Raw genomic sequence first — 22,130 nt, 5'->3', positions numbered from 1 at the left:
ATTTCGACCGGGACCATGGCTTCCGTGCCATAAGTGAGGCTGAACGGGGTTTCTCCCGTACTGGCCTTCTTCAGCGTTCTGTTTGCCCAAAGGACGTGCGGAAGCTCGTCCACCCAACCGGATCTGTGTTCCAAGAGTCTTTTCTTGATGCCTTCGACGATGCTCTTGTTTGCTCTTTCCACCTCACCATTACCTTGCGGGTGTGCCACTGAGGTAAAGGTGTGGGTGATTTGAAGTTCTTTCAGCCACTGTTGTAGCTTCTTGTCAGCAAAGTTGGTGCCGTTATCGCTCACCAAATTCTGTGGAAGTCCAAAACGACAAATAATAAATTCCCAAATAAATTTTTTGATATGTTTTGCGGTTGTTTGGGCTAAAGGTTTTGCTTCTATCCACTTGGTGAAGTAGTCGATGGCTACCACAAGGAACTGAACATTTCCTGCTGCTGTAGGAAATGGGCCTGTCACATCGATGGCCCACTTCTGAAATGGCCATGAAGAAGTGACTGGAACAAGTTCATTCTTCGGGCGGTGCGTGTTGGGTGCGTAAAGCTGGCAAGACCTGCATTTTCTGATGTATGCCAGTGCATCCGTATGCATCCCCGCCCAAAAGTATCCCGCGTTGTTTAGCTTAGCTACAACAGCGCGGGGACCTGCGTGTACTCCACAGATGCCTTCGTGTACTTCCCTTAAGAGGTAGTCAGCATCTTGGTTGTCCACGCATCTTAAGAGTGGGCCAAGAAAGTTACGTCTGTAAAGGATGTCATCGATGAGTTGATAATTCAGTGCTTTACCGCGTAGTTTTCTTGCCTGTGTTTTGGATTCTGGGAGTGTACCTGCCGCAAGGTATTTTATTATTGGTGTCATCCACGTTTCCGTGCCGGTTTGGATGACGCAAATTTCCTTGTGCGGGACCGAAGGTGTCTCGAGGAGTTCAATGCGGATATCCTTTCCTAAGTGGGTGAAGGCTAATGATGCAAGCTTGCTTAACGCATCCGCAGATTTGTTTTCACTTCGCTTGACGTGTATGACTTTGCAGTCATTGAAATCGCGCATAAGGGATTTTGCTTGTGCGAGGTACAGGGCCATTGTGTCGTTCACGGCCGTGTACGTCCCGTTGATTTGATTGGCTATCAACATGGAATCCACGTGCGCTTCCAAGTTTTTCACCCCCATCTTACGCGCAATTCTCAGCCCAGCCAAGAATGCCTCATATTCGGCTTCGTTATTCGTACTTGGAAAATCCAGTCGAATAGCGTAAGTGTATTCTTGGCCTGCTGGGTTGGTTAGTTTCAGCCCTGCGCCTGAACCCTCGTTACTGGCTGCTCCATCAGTGTAGAGTTGCCAGACATCATTGATGTCTTGTGCTGGAGAGGGTTGAACCTCTTCCTGGCACTCTTTTTCCCGCGATGCAGGCACTTCTGCAATAAAGTCGGCCAGAACCTGGCCTTTTATGGCTGGTCTTGGTTTATACTTTATCGCGTATTCTCCCAACTCAATTGCCCATTTGGCTAGGCGTCCCGATAACTCGGGTTTGCCTAGAACGTTTGCAAGTTTGAAGTTGGTGAGAATGGTGATTGGGTGGCCCTGGAAATATCGTCTTAACCTGCGTGAAGCGTGTATAAGTGCTAAGACTAATTTTTCGAGGGTAGAGTACCGGGTTTCTACGTCTGTTAGGACACGGCTGACATAATAGATTGGCATCTGGATGCCTTTTCGCTCTACTAGCAGGACTGCCCCGGTTGCTCTATCTGTTGCGGAAAGGTATAGGATTAATTCCTCTCCCGCTTTTGGTGCTGTGAGTGTTGGGAGTTCGATCAAGCGTGACCGAATCTCCTGAAAAGCTGCTTCCGCTTCTGGTGTCCAGCGGAAGTGCGTTTTCTTTAAACAGTTTCTCAACGTTGACACGAAGGGAAACGACTTATCCGCGTGGTTTGCCAAAAAGCGATTAAGTGCCACCAGTCGTCCATTCAGTGTCTGAGCCTGTTTGATGGTAGTAGGTGATTCCATTTTGATAATGGCTTCGACCTTTTCAGGGTTCGCTCTGAAGCCATCTTTAGTGACGATGACCCCCAAGAACTTCCCTTCTTCCATTCCAAAGGCACATTTGCTTGGGTTGAGCTTCATGTTTATCTTCCTGAGCGTGTTGAAAGTCTCTTCGATGTCTTTCAACATCACTTCTGGGTCAGGGCTTTTGATGACCAAGTCATCCATGTAGACTTCCAAGTTCCTCCCAATTTGGGCATGAAACTGGTTGTCCATCAGGCGTTGGTATGTGGACCCGGCATTCTTAAGTCCGAATGGCATCATTTGGTAACAAAATGTGCCATCGGGCGTCCGAAAAGCGGTTTTGTCCTGATCATCAACGGCCATGTGTATTTGATGGTACCCCTTATACGCATCCAGGAAGCATTTAAGGCGGAACGGTGCCAGCGAGTCCACCTTAAGATCAATTTCGGGTAACGGATAACAATCTTTGGGGCATGCTTTGTTCAAGTCCTTGAAATCTATGCACATGCGCCATTGTTTGTTATTCTTCGGTACCATAACGGGATTTGCAACCCAAGTTTGATATCTACTAACGCGTATGATGCCTGCGTCAAGGAGTTCCTTGACTTGGGTTCTACACGCGTTAGTTTGTTCTGGCCCCATTACTCTGCACTTTTGTACGATCGGCGTGACAGCCGGATCGCATTTGAGCTTATGCTCTGCCTTACTTTGGGGCACACCAGTCATGTCATCCGGTGTCCACGCGAAGATGTCAGCGTTTTTTTGTAATAAGCGCTTGAGTAAGGTGCGTGTGGGATCAACAATTGTTGGGCCAATGGTGACGACCTGGTCCGGGTACTTGCCGTTGAAGGCCCATCTTTCTGGTTCGGTGATGGTTGGTTTAGCCATCTTTGGTTTGGGTTTAGATGAGACAGATGCGATGCAAACCTGGGGAATGCCGATGATCATCGCTACACCCTCAGCTGTTGGCCATCCCATCATGCCGTGGACTGAGGATACCACGGCGTTGAATCTTGCCATCCCGTCTCTCCCGAAGAGGATGTCGTATGTGTGGTGTGGCTTCCTCATCACGACGAAGTCCACGTCTTCTGTGCGGGAGTGTTTCCCATCTGTAAGAGTGACGGGGAAAGATAGGATACCCAGGGGGGTGTTTGTGCTGCCATCAAACCCTTCCATCGAGGCGTAGATCGTTTCCAGGCGTTCCTTGTCTTCGTCATCTAGCTTGTCGAAGAACTGCCTGTACATCACCGTTGACGAGGCGCCGTTGTCAGCAAGAGTGCGGGAGGTGATGTAGTGCCCCAGCTGGCTTTTGATGATGATAGGGCCTTCTTTGCTGGGTCCTCCTGGCACTCGCGGAAGCGCACCTCAGCTTCCTTCCACGCACATGGTTCTATCGTTCGCCTTTTTCTTCCTCTGATATTACCATGAACTATGTTGATGCTGATGTCAACGGGCTTTCGTCCATTGCCTCGGTACCGGTTGTCGTTCCGTCCTCCCTTCTTGATTGATGCCACCAGGTGTGCCAGTCTTCCATCCTTGACGAATGCTTCAATAATATCCTTCAAGGATGTACACTCTTCCGTACCATGACCTTTTGTCCCGTGGAAGTCACAGGATTTGCTCTGATCCGCATTAGGTCGCTGCCGGATCATTGGAGCTTTTGGCCACGGTAGCTTTTCAGTGGCAAATATCTCCGTGACGCTTTTGGTGAGTGGCGTCCACCGGTGCTTTTGGCTTGAAGGGTGTGTGTGATTTCTTCCGCCAACAAGAGGGTGAGAGCTGGATGAAGTATCAAAGTTTATCCTTGACTGCCAGATACCTAGCTTCCTCATTTTGTTCTGCCGGGCGATCCGAACATTGTTCTCTCTTGTCCTCTGCGTGTAGAGGTGTGTACTCTGGGGAAGATCCCTTCCCAGTTGCTTTTCCGTCTCGGCAAAGCGCTTTGCCGCCGTCATGATGGCATCCCATGTTGATGGCATGCCATCATTACCCGTCAATGTGCGGATAAGCTCTGTGTATTCGGCGCCTTGGATGAAAGCGGCGCGAACCAGATCTTCACTTATGTTGCCGAGACTTAGCTTTTTGGAGTTGAAGCGGGTGATGAAGTCTAGTAAAGATTCATCCTCCTCTCTAACGCAGTTGAGGATCGTCCACTGTTCTTCAGTGTATTTCCTCTGTTGGCTGAAGTGCTGGCTGAACTTGTTCTGAAAGTCCGCCCAGTCATATATGTGGTGGACCGGTAAACGATCAAACCATGCCCTGGCCGCTCCGACCAGAGTCATCTGGAACATGTAACACCACGTGGGTTCCGTCCAGTTACTGACGGTAGCCCCCGCAATAAACCTGTTCAGATGATCGTCTGGGTCGGATAGACCATCATAAGTGCCAATGTTGGACATTTGTTTGGCACTTCTCGGGGCGATTGCTTCCGCAATGTCCCTTGCGAATTTTGACTTCCCTGCATTTGTAGCAGTTGGTCTAAAGGTTTTGGAGAAGTCACGCGGGTTTCTCTCCGCATTTGTTGGTTTAAAAGCTTCTCCAAAATTCATTTTTGGTTGGAAGTCCGTTTCCTTAAGCTTCCCTTTCGCCTTATGGCGAGGGTTTGCGTCGGTATCGGATTCTTCCCTCTCGTCGTCTGAGTACTCGCACTCACTGTTCATACTGAGGTGTTGGCGAGTACTGCCGAATTCGTCAGCCTGTTGAACTGAACGCAAGCGTTCATCCAATTCAGCTTGGAACTCTCTTTGACGTGCTTCGGCCCACGCCTTCACTTGATCTAGTGTTTGGCGAGGGACCCTCGTTCGTTTTTCCAACTGGGCATCAGTGAACCCCAGTGGAATATTTATTGCACTTGCCCCGGCTTGGGTAGTCGGGGTAGTGTTCGTAAGATTTGTATAACCGCCGGTGTTCCCCCCAGTTGCTGGGGTTGTGGTTACCGGGGTTTCTTGGTCGGTTACTGGCCTTGGGACCGGAGTAACGTTAACCATTTCTTCAGAAATTTTGAAAAAACTAAATTAGTTCTAGCTTTTATGCACGGATGGCGCCAATGAAGAAACACTAAGTGAACCCTGGACAGATTATAGATAATCTGGGGGTTAAGTAATGTTTCCCACGGGGATGAGGTTCAGCAGAGAAGGTTGTTCTTCTGGAGACCTGCAAAACAGACACCGTAAGCTCGTCACTGGGAAGGGGGGGTTCCTCCTTGTGACCACCCTCCGGCGTGAGAATCAGACTAGATTGCTCTGAATATAAGTGTATATTAAGAGATTGCTAGATAAGATTGAGATATCAGATGCCCTTACCATTCCAAGGTGTTGGAGTATTTATAGCCGAAGGTAGGTTTCCTAGAAGGTACTGCCGGCTGAATAGTATTCCTGTTCCACCAACAGTGGACTACGCACAGGCCATGCTGGTTGGTGGGTAGGCTACGGCCAACAGTAAAGGTCGGCTGTATACTGTTCCTTTACTGCCGGCTACGCACTGTTCCACCAACTGTAGGCTGCGCACGTCCCCTCGTAAGGGTTGGTGAGTAGGCATCGGCTAATAGTGACAAACAGTACTAGAGGGTGCTCCTCCTCGTATTGTTGTCGGTGAGCTGTCACCCTGTGATTGGTTCATGGGCTGCTCTGGTCAATTTGTCTGTTCCGCCCATACCTTAGCAGGTATAGTACGAAAGACCTTCCAGAAGCATACGGACTGGCTCACTTGGGCGGGAGTATTCCCGCCTTGCTCATTCCTTCATGTGACTACTGAAGTAGCTAATGCCTTGTGCGTGTAGCCTTGCTGTTAGTGCGGGTAGCCTTCCCTGATGGCTTGTATCCGCAGCTGCGGGAACAGGCGGGGTACTTCACCATTGGGAGGCTTTCCCTGCGGGTACAGCTGGCGTACTGCGCGTAAGGTTCTTTGAGCATGGTGGGTCCTGCTGGAGCAGTTGGTCATTGCGCAGACGTCCCTGTTCAATGTGAGTCTTGCGGGTCCAACTGGGCTCTGCTGGGACCTACCTCTTCAACAAGGTAAAGTCCACTTCGATGGTGGAGTTAAGTCCACTTTCGTAACGGAATGTAGGTCGTGCATTGATATGGAGTATGCATAATGAAATCCTCGATAGGCCATGAGTCGATGAGAAGGGGTAATGTTTTGAACTTTATTGAAAGTACGAAATAAGCTTGTCATAGTATGTTGGCCTGTTGTAGGCATATATTTTAGAAAGGTATAATGAACCCTTATTATAAAGGAAATGAGAGGACATTGGTACTTGGTAGGCCATCTATGATGGATATTTTGAGATTGAGGTCTCAAAGAATTCAACATGTGCATAAATAAATTTTTATTGTTTTTTTATTTGTGTTATATGAAAGTTATATTCATGAAAAAAAATGTGGATGAACTATTTACATAGGTGTATAATGAATATGTAAATATTTGTTACATTTACGCAAATTGCATTATTCATGAATATATGTAAACGTTTGTTACTAAGTATATTTTTATTTATATTCGTAGAAGTAACTTACATATAATACATGCAAAGACAACTTACACTTTTGTCACGTCATTTTTACCCCGTATATTTGGCTTATTCTTCTTCTTTTTTTTTTTTTAATTTAATGATTTTTTAATGGCCAACAAACAGAAAATTACTTAGGTATTCCGTACGGGGTGGCCCAACGGCGAAAGGCCACAACCCAACTGTACGGAGCCATTAAGCGCCTCCAAATTATCTTCAGTTTCGGGGAAAATCCACCCACCCACCCAAAGACCCACCGGTGGTAAAACCCAGACGCCCTCAGGATCAAACCAAAGATCACAAAGATTTTGGTCTTCCTTCATTGAGTCACTCATGCTCTCCCCCAAAGTGTTGTAAGTGTGAAATAAAACCCGAGTTTCTATTGAGAAACCCTAGCTTCCTACCAGTACACCACATTTTAAGGTTTAAATCAACTATTCCCCATGATTTTTAAACGATTATGGTTTTTATTTTTTTTATTCCCACGTTGGTGGGCGGTAAGGTAGTTTAGAAGGATTTCGATGGTTCAATCCTTATATAGTGTAGCATTTAGTCGTTAAAAAGATCATAATTCTTTTCATACATTTATATTTTTTTAAACAAAAGTTACACTATATAAACAAGTAGTTAATTCTTCTTTATTTTAAGTATCGTATTGCTATAATTTTATGTAATTACTATGGTTCTCCGTTGTATCGTGTGATTACGTATGTGTGTGCATATATATATTTATATTTTTAGACTTGTTATAGTCATAAGTCATAAGTTGCATAAATCCGATTTGCGTAACTTTATTCTATTATTTAATACGAGACAGACAAAAAGTACTTTATAATACGAATCTGATTTATGTATCACCAAATATGCAAGACAAAAAGGCAAATATGCTCCAAAATATCCGTATATGGTTTGTCAACTAATTAATTACTTCTTTTTATACTTTCTTCTACCTATTTTGTCCATACCTCCCAAAAACTCTATATATATGAACAAAAATGTCCATTTTAAATTTTTAACTAATGATTTCAATAAAGTTATCATTTGACCAGCAACACGTCAATATACTTAATAAATGATTTATTAAATGAATAATTTGATTACTAAAAAACAAATGTAAAAAGTGATGATTATGTAACAGTACGATACTCAACTAGGATAAATTGATGCTAACATTCATTTTTTCTTAATAAGTATAGATTCACAGCCTTTCATTTTAATTTATTTTAAAATACAAATACAAATTATTTTTACTAATCTATGTATTTTAGAAAATATACAATTACACATTCATTAATATTCATTATATAATAACTTATAATCTATAATTTATAAAATTATAACGTTCATTATGTAATTCATATATGTATATTTGATGTTTCCTATATTTTTCACTCGTGTGTTACACGAGACACCAACCTAGCAACCACTAAAGGATATCGCTTCCATATGTTTTTTTTAAGTCCACATCCAAACACGTATAAATTGTTTCCTAGTTCTATCTAGTTTTAATCTCACCACCAATTTCTCAAAACAAAATCATTCAACTCATGGAAGTTATTGGCAACTAAAAATAAAAGCTACAAAGAAAATACTACTTGCCCATAATGATCTCATTCTACTATCAATTCCTTCATATTTCCACAATTTGAGTTATTTTTTTCTTTCCAAAACGGTGTTGGTGGACACAACTGCATACTATTGCCTATTGGACTACACAATTGTATTCAATGCCATTTTAAACATGTAAATTTATTTGTGAGCACTTTGAAATCCAGTGTTCTTCATATCATACTTAAGTGACTAAAGTTAATGCACTTACCATACTTTACATAGCAAAGATGAAAAAAAAGGGCTTGTAGGAGCCGCAACAAGAGTACCCTCTCTATTTACTTGGGGAAGAGGCATACCCAAACTGGCTTGGGATGAGCACATAGCATGGTCGGTCGAACTACAACCATATAAAATTTGCCTTTTATTTATTACTATTTATTGGAATTTACTAATTAATTTTATTTTATTGTTTGAACAGAATGTAAGAATCATAGTTTTATTTATCAAGATGGTGAAAATCATTGTTTTCAATAATGAAATAATATTTATGGATTTTTAAGCACTTTATCTAAAAATATTAAGTCTTCAATTCTAGAAGTAAAGCTCTTTTTAAACCTACCACACACAACACTTCAAATGTCAACGTAAGTTTTATTGACCTAAACTATAGCCTATAGGTATCCATTTGGTCATATTTAAACACCTTAAAGTGAATGAAAGTCTTATTAATTTTCAACCTAACCCAGTCAATTTGATTTAAGACTAAAAACATATTCATGGAGCATATATTTAACTTAACTAAACATAATAATCAAAGGGTGGTGCCCCTGCCTAAGATCAAGATTCGAGTCTCGCGATAGGCAATGGTGTAACATTAGAAGCAGATTAGATCGTAGTTGAAAAAACAAAATATAGTACATATGGTTTAGTTAACACTATCTCAAGCATATTCTGTGTGTTCATTATGTCTTTATATGTCACAAGGAACACATTATTACCAATGTCAGCCTTCTAAAACAAAAAAATGGTGCTAACATGTTTGCCATTATGATGTTTCTTTACATTTTTTTGGAGTCATTATGTTAGAGTTTCATCCTCTGAAAAGCAAGAGTCTTTTGACTTGGGATTTCAGTCTATGATTAAGCTTTAATCAAAACTCAACAGTGATTTCGGTTCTGAAAAAACTGAACTGTCGGTTTATTAGTTTGGGTTAGTTATTTCAGTTTGGTACAATTGACCAGGTTTTTGCTCACCCCTAGCAACCACAGTGCCCAACCGCTACCCCTGCCACCGGCCAGGTGGTCACTAGCAACAACAGAGAAGGAATGTAAACCATCTCTAAAACTCTTAAGACCCACGGGATGTTAACATACTTCAAATCATATTGGAGTTCGTGAATATTTTGTGATGGCATACTTCAAATCCTATGGCCATGAAACAAAATAAAAAACCGAACTGGATTTTTATATAAAAATTCTTGTTCGGCATCCTTACAGATTATACAGAGTAGGTGTGTTGGAAAATAATAGTTGTAAAAAAACATTTCAGATTCAGTAGAAAGAAAACCAACTTAATCAATGGCCATTGGCGTAATCCGTCTCTTAGCTGGTTTATTTGGAATCACCGTGCTTGGCGACGGTTTATTTGTAATCACCGTGCTTGGTGACGGTTGTTTTCCATCCTGTTTCTCCGTTAAATTCACCAAACTTACTTCGCCTTTCTTTTCATCTGTTTCCATTTCCTGAGTATCAGCATTTCTAACAGCTTCGTTTTCTTTTTTGGTTTCTTTACTAATTTCCGGATCATCAATTACAATTATATTCTCAACTACTGGAACTCGTTCATTTCCTAATGGAAATAAGAAAGAAAGATGGTATTAAACAATATACAATGACAAAAGCAAAAAGGATTCCTAAACTAAAACATATTGTAAGTGAACCTGAAAGAGATACAGGTACTCCCAGCTCATCGTTTTCAAATTCCACAAGAGTACAATAACCGTCTTGGGAAGACAGTGCTAAGAACTTGGCTGTAGGTGACCTAAATTATCCAAAATTCGGAAAAGGATAAAAATCAATTCAAAGAGAAGAACGATTTTCAACATGTAAACAAGTCAGTTATTGTTGCAACTTGCAAGGAAGCCTTACCATGCAATGTCAGTTATGGCTGCATAATGTAGACCAGCTAAAACTGCTATTGGCTCAACGCCTTCGGTGTCGTATACATATAAAGAATTTAATGTGGCAACCGCAAATACCAATCGATATGGAAGCTTGAAAGATGAAGCTACACGAAACAAAAGCCAACTAAAATGAGTGTTTTTTTTATTTAAATATATATGGCTTTTGAGTAATAAAATTAAACCAAACTTACATGTGCCTAACCCACGGAGGCTAAAGGCCTTAGGGCAGAAACGCACTGCCACAATAGCTTTATTGGCACCAGGAAGCATTAAAGCAGGCCTGTATAATTATATAGATAATATCAAGAATAAGAAATACCAAAAAGGAAGATAGAACAAACGTTATCTTGCCTTGAAAGATCTTTTCTAGACAACACATAAGCAGTGTTGACAGGTTCTGAAGTGGGTGAGAGTTTGTAAGAACCTGCACCAGAATCAAGACAAAACACATTAGTATAGACATTGAACAAAACCTGCAAATTAGCATATTGAATTTTGAAGAAAAAAACCGGCTCAAAAAGTAAAATATTATTCAATATCTTGATAAACATTGCCCTGCTGGCGGTGCACGCATATAATGTATATATGTGTGAACTCTCGGGTGGGCAAAAGTAAAATTGCACTAATTTTGACGTTATTTTACTAATCTCGTGAAAATAACGTTAAAAGTGGGGAAAGGTTAATCAGGCATCATGTGGTGGCGTTGATAGCCGAAAGACAAGGGCACATGCACCAATCAGCCGGTGTCCCGATGATTGAGTGCTATGTGCCTTATGTCCAAGGCTTGATGCAAAACTACTATCGAGCCGGGGGTCTCATCGGAAGCAGACTCTCTATCCCTATGGGGTAGAGGTAAGGTTGTCTACATCTTACCCTCCTCAGACCCTACCATAGCATTGCTATTGGTGGGATATACTGAGTACGATGATGATGATGATGATGATGATGATGATGATGAATATCTTGATAAACATACCAGCAGGCACAAGAAGAAATGAACCATCAGGTGACCAAGCTAATCTTCTAAAAAAAGATGGAAGTGTTTCATCATGAAAGATATGGTGTTTAGCAGACTGCATGATTATCACAAGCTAACTCAGTAACTGCATTTGTAGTGATATTAAGAAACTATAAAAGAAATTGTAAGATCTATTTTTAACCTTGGATTCTTCTGCTACTTGTGGCTCAACTTTAGTAAGAACATGCTGACAAACATAATTAAGGCTAAGCTTCTCACTTCCTTTTGCTTTATTTTGTGGTTTTTTGGCATATATGCGACATGTTCTGTCTGAACTAAGCGAAGCAGCATACTTATTTAACGGATCCCATGCTACACCTTGAACATAATGGAAATGACCATCTAAAATCTGATGAACAGACCCTATAAAATTTCAGGATATAGTCAGATAATCACCTAAAGCTGTATATCGATATATTTTGCTTTAATTTCAATCATTTCTGTAACCTTTATTAACATCCCATATGATGCACGAGTTATCAACTGATCCAGAAATTAGACAAGCACCATCTGTAGACCACTCCAAATCCAACACATCCTTTCTATGAAACCTGTCTAGCAATGATTCAACTATGAGTACAACAGATAATCTTTGCCACTTTCACAAGAACGGTCTTCTTTAAAAAAAAACTATATATGAACCGACTAAATGCAATCATAAACTAGAAATGAAAGGCCTTACGATAGCGTCTTCAGGACCTTCCACACTTGACCAGTGTCAGTACTGTGCTGCTTCCATATGATCAGCTCACCACCTACATTTATAAGAGTTTAAACTATGTATTTATCTCCATTGGTGAAATAAATATATCATCAAATCAAGTTAATTACACGTACCATCAGCGCCAGAAGCAAGAAACTCTCCTGCAAGTTTCAGATGCATATAACTTCATAAGTATCTAACATGTACACTTTAATGTTATGAAAATCATGAGATGACTTTATACATAGTTAATAAGGAAAATTGGGTTTTAAGAATCCCAACTTAATGTCATCGGCCGCTAATACTCCCAACTGAGAATAATCCTATTGGACATTGGTGGTCCGGCCTTCAAAAAATTTGCTCTCATTGGACCTCCGTTAAAAACAACGTTAAAATTTTATCCGAATTTCAAACTGATGTTTTAGGGCTTTTGATCAGAAGAAGGATACGAGTCAATTCATGCAAAACTTCTTGAAACGGTGCTCCAAACGGCTTAATTTTTGTTAACTGAAAGTTCAAACACCCAAATTGAAGCACCGTTTTGTTGTCTGGAGCACCTTTCGAGATAAGTTCTATATCAACTGACTCCTAACCTTCTTCTAAACAAAAGCCCTAATACATCAGTTTGAAATTCGGATAAAATTTAATGCGTTAAGTTTTTTTTAACGAAGGTCCAATAAGATTAATTTTTTTAAAACTTCGAATCACCAGCAAGGACATCCTCGATTAGGATTATTATCGGCCAGTTACCTTAAGTTGGGATTATTAAAATCGAATTTGCCAAAAGATAATAAAGGTCACTCAAACTATCTTCAACTATTAGAGTAACAAAAACAACAAAAGCAAATGCAACTGGAACAATATACGATACCAGAAGGCGAAAAGCGAATAACATTGACCGCCGATCCATGATACGAGAGACTATTTTGATAAGTAGAAGCCGGAACCTTCTTTTCCCCTTGCTCAGAAGCAATCAACCACAACTGCAAAATTTCAGTTGAAATATCACTTGAAACTCATCACACCAACCGAACAAACCGAATCCATACATATCCAAAACAACTTAATTTTCAATTCAAAAGTAAATCTAAAAGTCTAAATTAGTACTTAAACAAGCAGTAACTAGCTAGCTAATAGCCTAACAGTAACAATAATAATAATAATGTGACTAGTAACTACAAGTATAGATCGAAACAAACCTACCTTGATGTCGAAATCGGCGCCAGCAGTGGCGAGAAGGCCGGACACGGGATGGAAATCTAAAGTTAGAACGGGCTTGGTATCGTGCCAGTTGATCTGAAGTGTTCCGCCTTTCATTTTCTAGCTCAAGATGAAGATGGTGAACACGGGTTAGGGTTTCGTTCTTTGTCTTTCAGTTTAGTAAAAACAATGGTATGTTAATTGTTAAGCTACATTTATATTTATTTCGGGTGCGTGTGTGGATCATTTTATGAATGAATTGCTGAGGATGATGGTACTAAAATGAATACATTTTCAACTCAACCTCACATATGCCTACGAAGAATAAAGACGGGTTATCTGGAATAACCCAATGGCAAAAGACAATCTCATACGTCCGCGATCGCAGACGGTGTTAAATGGTCTTGACTCACAATCTCTTGTTCTGGGAAAAACTCGTAGCCTGAAGGGCCACTATAATAAAACCTGGTTGAGATGAGATTCGAACTTAAGAACTTACACTCACAAGCCTAAATCTTCATTTCATTATTAGTTTTCTTTCCTCTAAAGTTTTTTGGTTAGAGTAATAATCTTTCGTATATAACATAACATGAACTTTTTGTTAATATATACATACAATATTGAAATAACATTCTATTAACAAGAAACTCTGACGTTGACTTCACGAATCATTTCATAAGCTTGTCTAGACTTTACTTCTAACATAGTTAAAGTTGGCTAAAGAAACACATCCTCTCTCTTTCCAACCACAAAACCGTTCTTGGATGTTTTACACAAGAACGCGCTCTCATGCATTGCCCTCCCCCCTCCCCTGAAAAACGCTTCAAATTTAATTATCGCGGTTGCTTTTGAATTAAATTCTTTTATAAATCAGATTTAAACAATCTATTTGGTTGATAAACCAATTGTGTTTTTAAAGAGGTGAGAATGTGGACAGTCAGTGTCATGGCTGTCGCGGTCATGGTAGTGGGGTGGAAGCCCCTGATGATGACGACGACAATCATGGTGGTGCAGACTGGGATCTACAAAGGCTGTGGAAGAGGTGGTGGCAACATTGTTGATCTAGAATAATTTGAGCCAGGTCAAATGGTCAGTAGTTTCCAGGAGTGTAAGTGATTTGCATGTTGATATACCTCCGGATCAACTCCACAAAAGCCTGATTTTAGTCAAAATCGAGGCTAACTTATAACTCGTTTAGCGAAGATTCATATCATAAGCGAGATTGCCTTATACGTAGAGGTGCACAAATCGGTTTTTTTGAAAAAACCGGTTCGGTTATTAACCGGACCGGTTTTTTTTATCCAGAAAAAAACCGGTTCGGTTAATAACCGGACCGGTTATTAACCGGTTTTTATCAATGAAAACTCAAACCGGCCAAACCGGTTTGGACCGGTTTAGAAACCGGTTAGAACCGGTTATTAAACCGGTTTTTTTATAACCGGTTTTTAATAACCGGTCTAACCGGTTAACCGGTTTTTTTTTTTTTTTTTTTTTTTTTTTTTTTTTTTTTTTTTTTGCTTTAGGGTTTAGGGTTTAAGGTTTCGTTGTTAGCATTCTTTGCTTGGAAGATTAAAAACACATAACTTTCATTTATAGCTTTTACATTAAAAATACAAACATTAAATCGTTATCGCATATTCGTAACTCAAAAATACAAACATTAAAGAATGCTTAGACACGATTACATTAACAAGTTGATGTTTGTTACTCATTTTCTTCGCTACCCGATCCCGAGCTATTCCTTAGGTAATCGTCGTACGCGGCTTCTTCATCGGTCATTGGTTGAGTGTGTCCTTGATTGACCTCGTCTTCATACAAGGCCGCCTCATACTCCATTTCCCCCTCGAGTGAGCGTTGATGTTGTGCCCTATCTAAAGAGTCCAAGTAATCCTTGTAGCAAATCGACATCTCTACAGCTGGTGGAGTGAGTCGAGTCCTCCTAATCGATATAACCCTGCCAGAAACAGAAAAAGCAGACTCCGAAGCTACCGTGGAAGCTTGGACCGTTAGTAAATCTTTGGCCATGGCGGCGAGGATCGGAAACTCATCCTCCTTACCTCTCCACCAAGCCAGCAAATCAAGACTTCTAAATTCATCCGGAGTCATGTGTTTCACAAAGTTGGTACCACCATACCTTCCAAGTTCACTGCTTGGGGTGTTTACCCTTTGACGTTTACCGGCGTCTTCCCAAATCATGTAGTACATCCCCATTTCAAGGTCGGTTTGGGATTGGGATTGGGCAACAGCTCTTAACGAGTCATGAATTTGGGAAGACGACCCGTGTTTTGTAAGGTAAACATCATACATGTTTGCCAAGGTGGTGTTGAAAGCATTCTTTAAAGTTTGGTTATAATGGGGGTTTTGATCGTCGTTTAACTCTAGCTCATCACAAATTTTTTCTATTAAAGCTTCAACACCACCAACATTGATGCAAGGGTTTAACGCAGCCGCACAGGTCAAAACAGCGGGTAGTTGTTGAAAATATTTTCTAAATTTTTCTTTCATTTTTGCACCCATATCAAAATAAGGTGCACCCCTACAATGAATTTCAGTCAACTTTGTGCACATGACAGCAATTTTTGGTAAAGCAATGGGGCTTGTTGGATAGTAAACCCCGGATAAACTAGTTGTGCAAGATTTAAAAATTTGAAGAACCTCCGTAACGATCTCAATCAATAACCAGTTTCTAGGATCGTACGGTGCACATTTACCCCTATTTGACAAAATTTGATGAAACGCAATTAACGATTGTTTTTGTTGGATGGCTTTCTCAAACATTTCACAAGTCGAGTTCCATCTTGTTGGACAATCCCAATTAGGCCCCAACCATTGACAGTTAGCTTCTTCACAAAATTTTTTGTATCTTGAAAATGTTGAATTGTTGCTAAAAACATCTCGTAACATTCTTTTAAAATTGTTTCTTTGCGTTTCGATCACGTTTAACCCATCTTGCACGGCCAAGTTGATAATATGTGCAATGCATCGGCTATGAAAAAACGCTCCATCACAGATAGGTTTATACTTTAATTTTAAATGGCCAACCGCGGCCGTATTGTTGGACGCGTTATCAAACGATATTGAAAAGATTTTATCTTCAATCTTGTATTGTCGAATGACTTTATCCAAGAGTTTAAAAATATTTCTACCCGTGTGCGGGTAATCAAACAATTGAAACGCAACGGTTCGTTTCATCATTTGCCACGACCGGGGGTCAACCCAATGAGCCGTCACACAAATGTATGAGTCGGGCGAACCATTAGGTACCGACCACACATCCGTTGTTAAGTTCACACCAGTTTGTAAGTTTGAAAAGTATGAAATTAGTTCGGATTTAGCGTTTTTCCATGCTTTAAGACAATCTCTTCTAAGGGTCGAACGACTTACGTGTTGGTAGCGTGGTTGAACATACTTTTGCATCATCTCCGTGAATTGAGGGTTGTCGAAGTGGTTGAAAGGAAGTGATTGTTGAATCACAAAGTTGCCAAACTGTTGACGTACCGCTTCAAGGTCGTACGTAAACACCGTTCCTTGATTCGTCATCTCCGGCTGCGAACTACTTCCGGATTCGTCCTTCAAGACCTTGCAAGAGGGCTTTTCTACATGAGCTCTTAAACTGGAGTTTGCTTCTTTGTTATAAAACTTCAAACAATGTTTGCATCTAGCTTTTTGGGTTCCGTTAGACATTTCGCATAGGTCGAAATGTTGCCAAATATCTTGGTTTCGTTTCGTGGGGATGACCCGAACGACGGTTTCTCCCGTGTTCGAGGCACCCATGTTGACCGATGAAGCAGCACTTTGGGAGGCCATGATAATCGACTACGAATTAAGAGTGGTATACTCGAGTATGAAATAAACGACTACGAAAGAAGAGCGTTTGGAGTTGTATAATCGCGTATGAAATAAACGTTTAGAGCGTTTGGAGTTGTATAATCAAGTGTGATCTAACCAATACCCAACCTAAACTATATATAGATGTTTGTGGGGGTAAAATGGTAAAAAAACAAAAAAAAAACGGCTAAAAAACGGTCAAAAAAAAAAAAAACGGCTATAAAGCCGTTTGGTAACGTTCGAAAACCGGTTTAACCGGTTAACCGGTTATTAAAAAACCGGTTAACCGGTTTTTTTTATAACGGTAATAAACCGGTTATTTTAAAAACCGGTTAACCGGTTTTTTAATAACCGGTTATTCAAAAAAACCGGTTTTTTTTATAACCGGTTATAAAACCGGTTTTGGCTCCAAAACGTATAACCGATACGTAAACCGGTTACGTAAACCGGTCAAACCGGTTTTTAAAAAAACCGGTTTTTAAAAAACCGGTTTCCGGTTGAACCGGCCAAACCGGTTCCGTAACCGGTTTTTTTGAACACCTCTACTTATACGACCCTAACCAGATTAAATTTCAGAAAATAACAATACAAACTAAAACTATAATATTAAAAAAAACACACACAGAAACTATGTCCCAAAAATATATGAAGTAAATGTTCTCAGCTCATTCTTGAAGCTTGTACCGTTTTCATATTCACACCAAACCGCGAAACACCCAAAATAAAATAAAAATGGAGCTTTCAGATTCAAGAAAGTAAGAAGAATACACAAGAAGCTAAAACAGAGAACCAAAAACCCTACTACAAAATATTCGAAACCTGGGAATCCAACCTGTGCTGCAACTCCTTCACCTTCAACGAAAGCTCTGATTTCTGCTCCTTGTAATTCTGAAGTAAATAATCTTTCCCTTCTATCAACTCCTTCAACTCCCCTACTTCCTTTTTCAAAATCTCCATTTTATCAACCTCGTTTTCACCATCGATGTCTACATACCCGTTTGAGTTTACATAAGTGGGGCCCGGCTGTCCTACACAGATATCTGCAATTGCCTTTCTTAGCCTCTGTATCTCCCTCTCTGAATCAAAAAGATCCCGGTTTGCAGTTTCCAGGAGGGATTGCAGATGGTCTGAATGGGAGCGTTGGGTAGTTAGAGAATTCTGCAGCTCTGCAATCTGATCTTGCATTTCAAGAATCATGTCGTCTCGTCTTTTCAACTGCTGTCTTAGTTTTTGAATTACTTCCCGTTTGCTGAAAATGTCTGAACCTGATTCAGAGACACATGGAGAATCAGAGCCGTTTGAGTGGTGAAATGGCTTTTGTGGTAGCTCAAGTCGGTCTGGTGAAGTGGCCCATAGTACGCCACTCTCTTTGTTGTATACTGGAGCTGACACAGTCACTAACGGGAGTGCCATTTCGCGTTCTGTATGCAACTGACCATTGTGTTGTGGTTTGGCCTCTGTGTCACCTTCTGTTCCTGTTTAAAGAAACAGAGAAATAATTACATCAAAGACATTTCATTTGGTACAGAAATAACTAAGTTGGTAAAACAGGCAAAATTTTCTATAAGCTAGCTTATGTAGCGTGTTGTTGGGCAGTGTACAGTTTGCGTTGACAAGTCTTGGGGCAGTTATTCATTAAGTCTGTAAAAGCAAACATTTCTGGTACAGAAATAACTAAGTTGGTAAAACAGGCAAAATTTTCTATAAGCTAGCTTATGTAGCGTGTTGTTGGGCAGTGTACAGTTTGCGTTGACAAGTCTTGGGGCAGTTATTCATTAAGTCTGTAAAAGCAAACATTTCTGGACCGTCCGTACCAGTTGTCCAAAAACCTTTGTACAACATTATGATGATCTAAACTTTCATGGTTGTCGGAGTCAGGCTTCGAAGCCTTGCAGATTGGATCCAACCTTCCCGATTATTACCTTGAACTGCAACATTAAAGAAGCCCGTTAGAAGTAATCAGAGACCGAGATCTGTGGACCACCCTCCGTCGGTCACGTAAGTCTTGGTATATAAGAGCATATAACCATGCAGATATATGTGTATAGATAGTATCTAGAGAGAGAAAGTAGGGAAGGAAATGTGGATAGCAAGTCCACATGACTTACTCTCCACCTCTCCCTCACTACTCTCACTCTTTGTATATACTATCTATACACATATGCATACTTGTAATAAACTCATATATATCAAAACTAACTTAACCGTTAGAGCGTAGACCAGAGACCACTTATCTGCCTTTTAAGGGGTTTCCTTTATACTGCAGTTGCTGGCAACAGCCAAGAAGGAAAAAAATCCAGCCCGCATTGCTTCGAAGCCTAAATCGTGTATGACAAAAGTGAAAGGTTAGATCATACACATCCGGTTGCACAAAAGTGTTTGGACGAGCAGCCTGAACCATCAAGAAATACTTGTCTCTACATCATCATATCATCATCATCATCATCATCGTACTCAGTATATCCCACCAATAGCAAAGCTATGGTAGGGTCTGAGGAGGGTAAGATGTAGGCAGCCTTACCTCTACCCCATAGGGATAGAGAGGCTGCTTCCGGTGAGACCCCCGGCTCGATAGTAGTTTTGCATCAAGCCTTATACATAAGGCACATAGCACTCAATCATCAGGACACCGGCTGATCGGTGCATGTACCCTTATCTTTCAGCTATCAACGCCACTACATGATGCCTGATTAACCGTCCGTCACTTTTAACGTTATTTTCACGAGATTAGTAAAATAACGTCAAAATTAGTGCAATTTCACTTTTGCCCACCCGAGGGTTCACACATATATACATCATATGTCTCTACATCATCATAGAATATGTAATTGCACTAGAGTTTTATTAGCTACTTTAATGAATTACCTTGGTATGGTTTGAATACTTGAATAATATTTCTGTCATACTATTGTTTGTTTAATCAAATGAAAAACTATAGACACATCCGCCGATCCGTGTTTGTCACACAATCCCACATTTGTGTTTTAGTTAAAGCACAGAAGCAAACGCTTCTAAGTTCTACCGGCTCTCGTGCTTTGTAGATGATATAAACCAGTCAACATTTTGCATAATTACATACACTATACAGGTAACGCCATACATTCTGAAGATACAGAATTTGCGTGTTGCAATTTAAGTTATTGCATACTTACTAATACACTGTAAATGTCATAACAATCAGTTTTTAGCATTTGTAATTTTAAATAAATAGAATCTGCTTCTCTGACGATTAGTTTTAGATTATCAATTTCATATCAGCTGCGACAAACCTGATTATCTGAGTGTAAAATATGTTAGACTTACTTTTAAGACAGATAATTTGACTACTATTGAATATCACATAATCATTTTCAAAACGCATATGTAAACGCCCAATGAACCTAAAAGATTTCATACCTGAAACGCAATTAAAGCAACCATCATCCTGTTCAAAACAATACAAGTGTGAATGTGAACCGCAATTTCCCAGCCTCTTTCTGACTGTTGGTTTCCCATTTTCTACATTTTACCCAACTCAAAAAATTAGCATATTACAAAGTAAGACCAAATCCACTCGACGGCTTAAACCTTAAAATACCTTTTAAACCATTACTACTAGTTTGTGGCTGCTTTGAGTCCAAGACCTGCTTGAGCCTGTAACCAAGACGGACCGATAGCGTACTCAATAAAGCACCACCTGCTATGAGAATCCAGTTTGGCCCTTGACCTTGACCCTGACCTTGAAACTTTCTCCCCCTTTGTGCACCCAACATCTCATTAGTATTTGGTCTCATTTTTAAGTTTTACTCATATAACGCATGAAATTTTTCGTTCATCAGCTATAACCTACAATCAAGCTGCCTCATAGCGTCAGTACAAATAATACAATCAACATTATAAATGTCATATGTCAACCCTGTCAACAGAACAAGTAACAGTAACCAAATAAGCACTTAAAACGACATAGTAAAAACGCACCAAATGCATCTCGAATCCAACTTACATTACACAAAATAATCCCCTAACTATGTGACAGCAAACTATGCAATTGAATCTATATAATGTTATACAAGTAGTCAAGTACCAATAATAGTTAATATATTCAACGTACGTTTATAAACAAATATCAATTAAATCTTATAGGCAGACAAGTGGAATAAATTGTACAATGCAATATGCTTATACTAGTCACTTCAATAGATCCTAATTCAACCCTAGCTAAATTCCAACAGAGACTATACCTCATAACTTTACCAAAATAAAATTAAACACAAAACCTAAATCCACACACACAAATTCAACAAAATTGAAGCTCAATCACAACAAATTCATAAAAATATAGCCAAATTAGAGCAAAACTAACCGAGTACTTGAGAAATCATACAACAAATCACAACAGTATAAAACAATTATGAGCTCAAAATACATATACAGCAACAGTATCGGTGTACGTATCGGTGTACGGTGAATAGAAATTAGGGTTTGTGAGAAACAGACGTATGTGGTAAGTTGAAAAAGGAAAAGTGGAAGTATTGTGGAGGACAAAAGGCGAGAAAGACAGATAATGAATATGCGTGCACCGAGTAATATAACACATGGAGACATTATATTATACATTATATTATAGTAATGGCTGGATTTATTTTATTATTATTATTATTACTATACACACACCTGAGCTGAGGATGATGAGAGAGGCAACCGGAGAAACGGTTAGCCGGTGACGGTAATCGGAGGCGGCTGAAAGTAGCAGCGGAGGAGAGTTTTAAGTTAAAGTTTAACCGACGCCGTACTTCGTTACCACGAAACCGTCATTTTTATAAAATGGTGCAAGCAAGCGTTTTTTGTACCTGGAGTTTACTTGTTAGTTGGGTAAATCACACAAACTGATTGGGTTTATTTGTTTTAAATATCTTTAGAATGTAAATTGGAAATAAATAATCTTATTTTTTATAAACTGGCTGATAATAATCTAATTATACTATTAAAGCAATAAGTTTTAAGTCTATATACCTTATTTCTATTGGTTGATTCTTATAGTTTCCATTTATATCAAGGCCTTCTTTAATTTTCAAGCTATTAAAATAAATCAAAAATATATTAAATTAAAATTCATCAATGCTATTAAATTATTATCTTTCTTCTTTCCTTTAATC

General features: G+C 39.9%; 2 protein-coding genes across 4 annotated transcripts; both read right to left on the bottom strand.

Annotated features, from left to right (window-relative positions):
* Positions 1 to 9,501: 9,501 nt before the first annotated feature.
* LOC143561414 (chromatin assembly factor 1 subunit FAS2-like) lies at positions 9,502 to 13,284 on the bottom strand. Its single transcript, XM_077049508.1, has 12 exons — positions 13,171 to 13,284; positions 12,839 to 12,950; positions 12,102 to 12,128; positions 11,947 to 12,019; positions 11,712 to 11,815; positions 11,407 to 11,627; positions 11,223 to 11,319; positions 10,598 to 10,670; positions 10,438 to 10,526; positions 10,212 to 10,350; positions 10,004 to 10,104; positions 9,502 to 9,912 (listed from the first exon to the last, which is right to left on the bottom strand). The coding sequence occupies exons 1-12, from the start codon at positions 13,282 to 13,284 to the stop codon at positions 9,635 to 9,637; spliced, it is 1,428 nt and encodes a 475-aa protein (XP_076905623.1). The 3' UTR covers positions 9,502 to 9,634.
* An 863-nt stretch (positions 13,285 to 14,147) lies between these two features.
* On the bottom strand, positions 14,148 to 21,798 carry LOC143561429 (uncharacterized). 3 transcript variants are annotated; one of them, XM_077049520.1, is made up of 5 exons: positions 21,643 to 21,798; positions 20,573 to 20,820; positions 20,392 to 20,493; positions 17,536 to 18,470; positions 14,148 to 14,393 (listed from the first exon to the last, which is right to left on the bottom strand). In XM_077049520.1, the coding sequence occupies exons 2-4, from the start codon at positions 20,766 to 20,768 to the stop codon at positions 17,797 to 17,799; spliced, it is 972 nt and encodes a 323-aa protein (XP_076905635.1). In that variant the 5' UTR covers positions 20,769 to 20,820; positions 21,643 to 21,798; the 3' UTR covers positions 14,148 to 14,393; positions 17,536 to 17,796. The 3 variants fall into 3 exon arrangements, with proteins under 3 accessions (XP_076905635.1, XP_076905636.1, XP_076905634.1); XM_077049521.1 differs by having other exon boundaries at positions 20,573 to 20,813; positions 21,647 to 21,798; XM_077049519.1 differs by having other exon boundaries at positions 20,573 to 20,831; positions 21,649 to 21,798.
* Positions 21,799 to 22,130: the final 332 nt, after the last annotated feature.

Source organism: Bidens hawaiensis, unplaced genomic scaffold (genome assembly GCF_021521415.1).
Source record: "Bidens hawaiensis isolate Kalapana, Puna unplaced genomic scaffold, B.hawaiensis_p1.1 tig00020675_1, whole genome shotgun sequence".
Lineage (NCBI taxonomy): Eukaryota > Viridiplantae > Streptophyta > Magnoliopsida > Asterales > Asteraceae > Bidens > Bidens hawaiensis.
The sequence above is the reverse complement of the archived record's forward strand: the minus strand, read 5'-3'. Positions and strand labels throughout refer to the sequence as shown.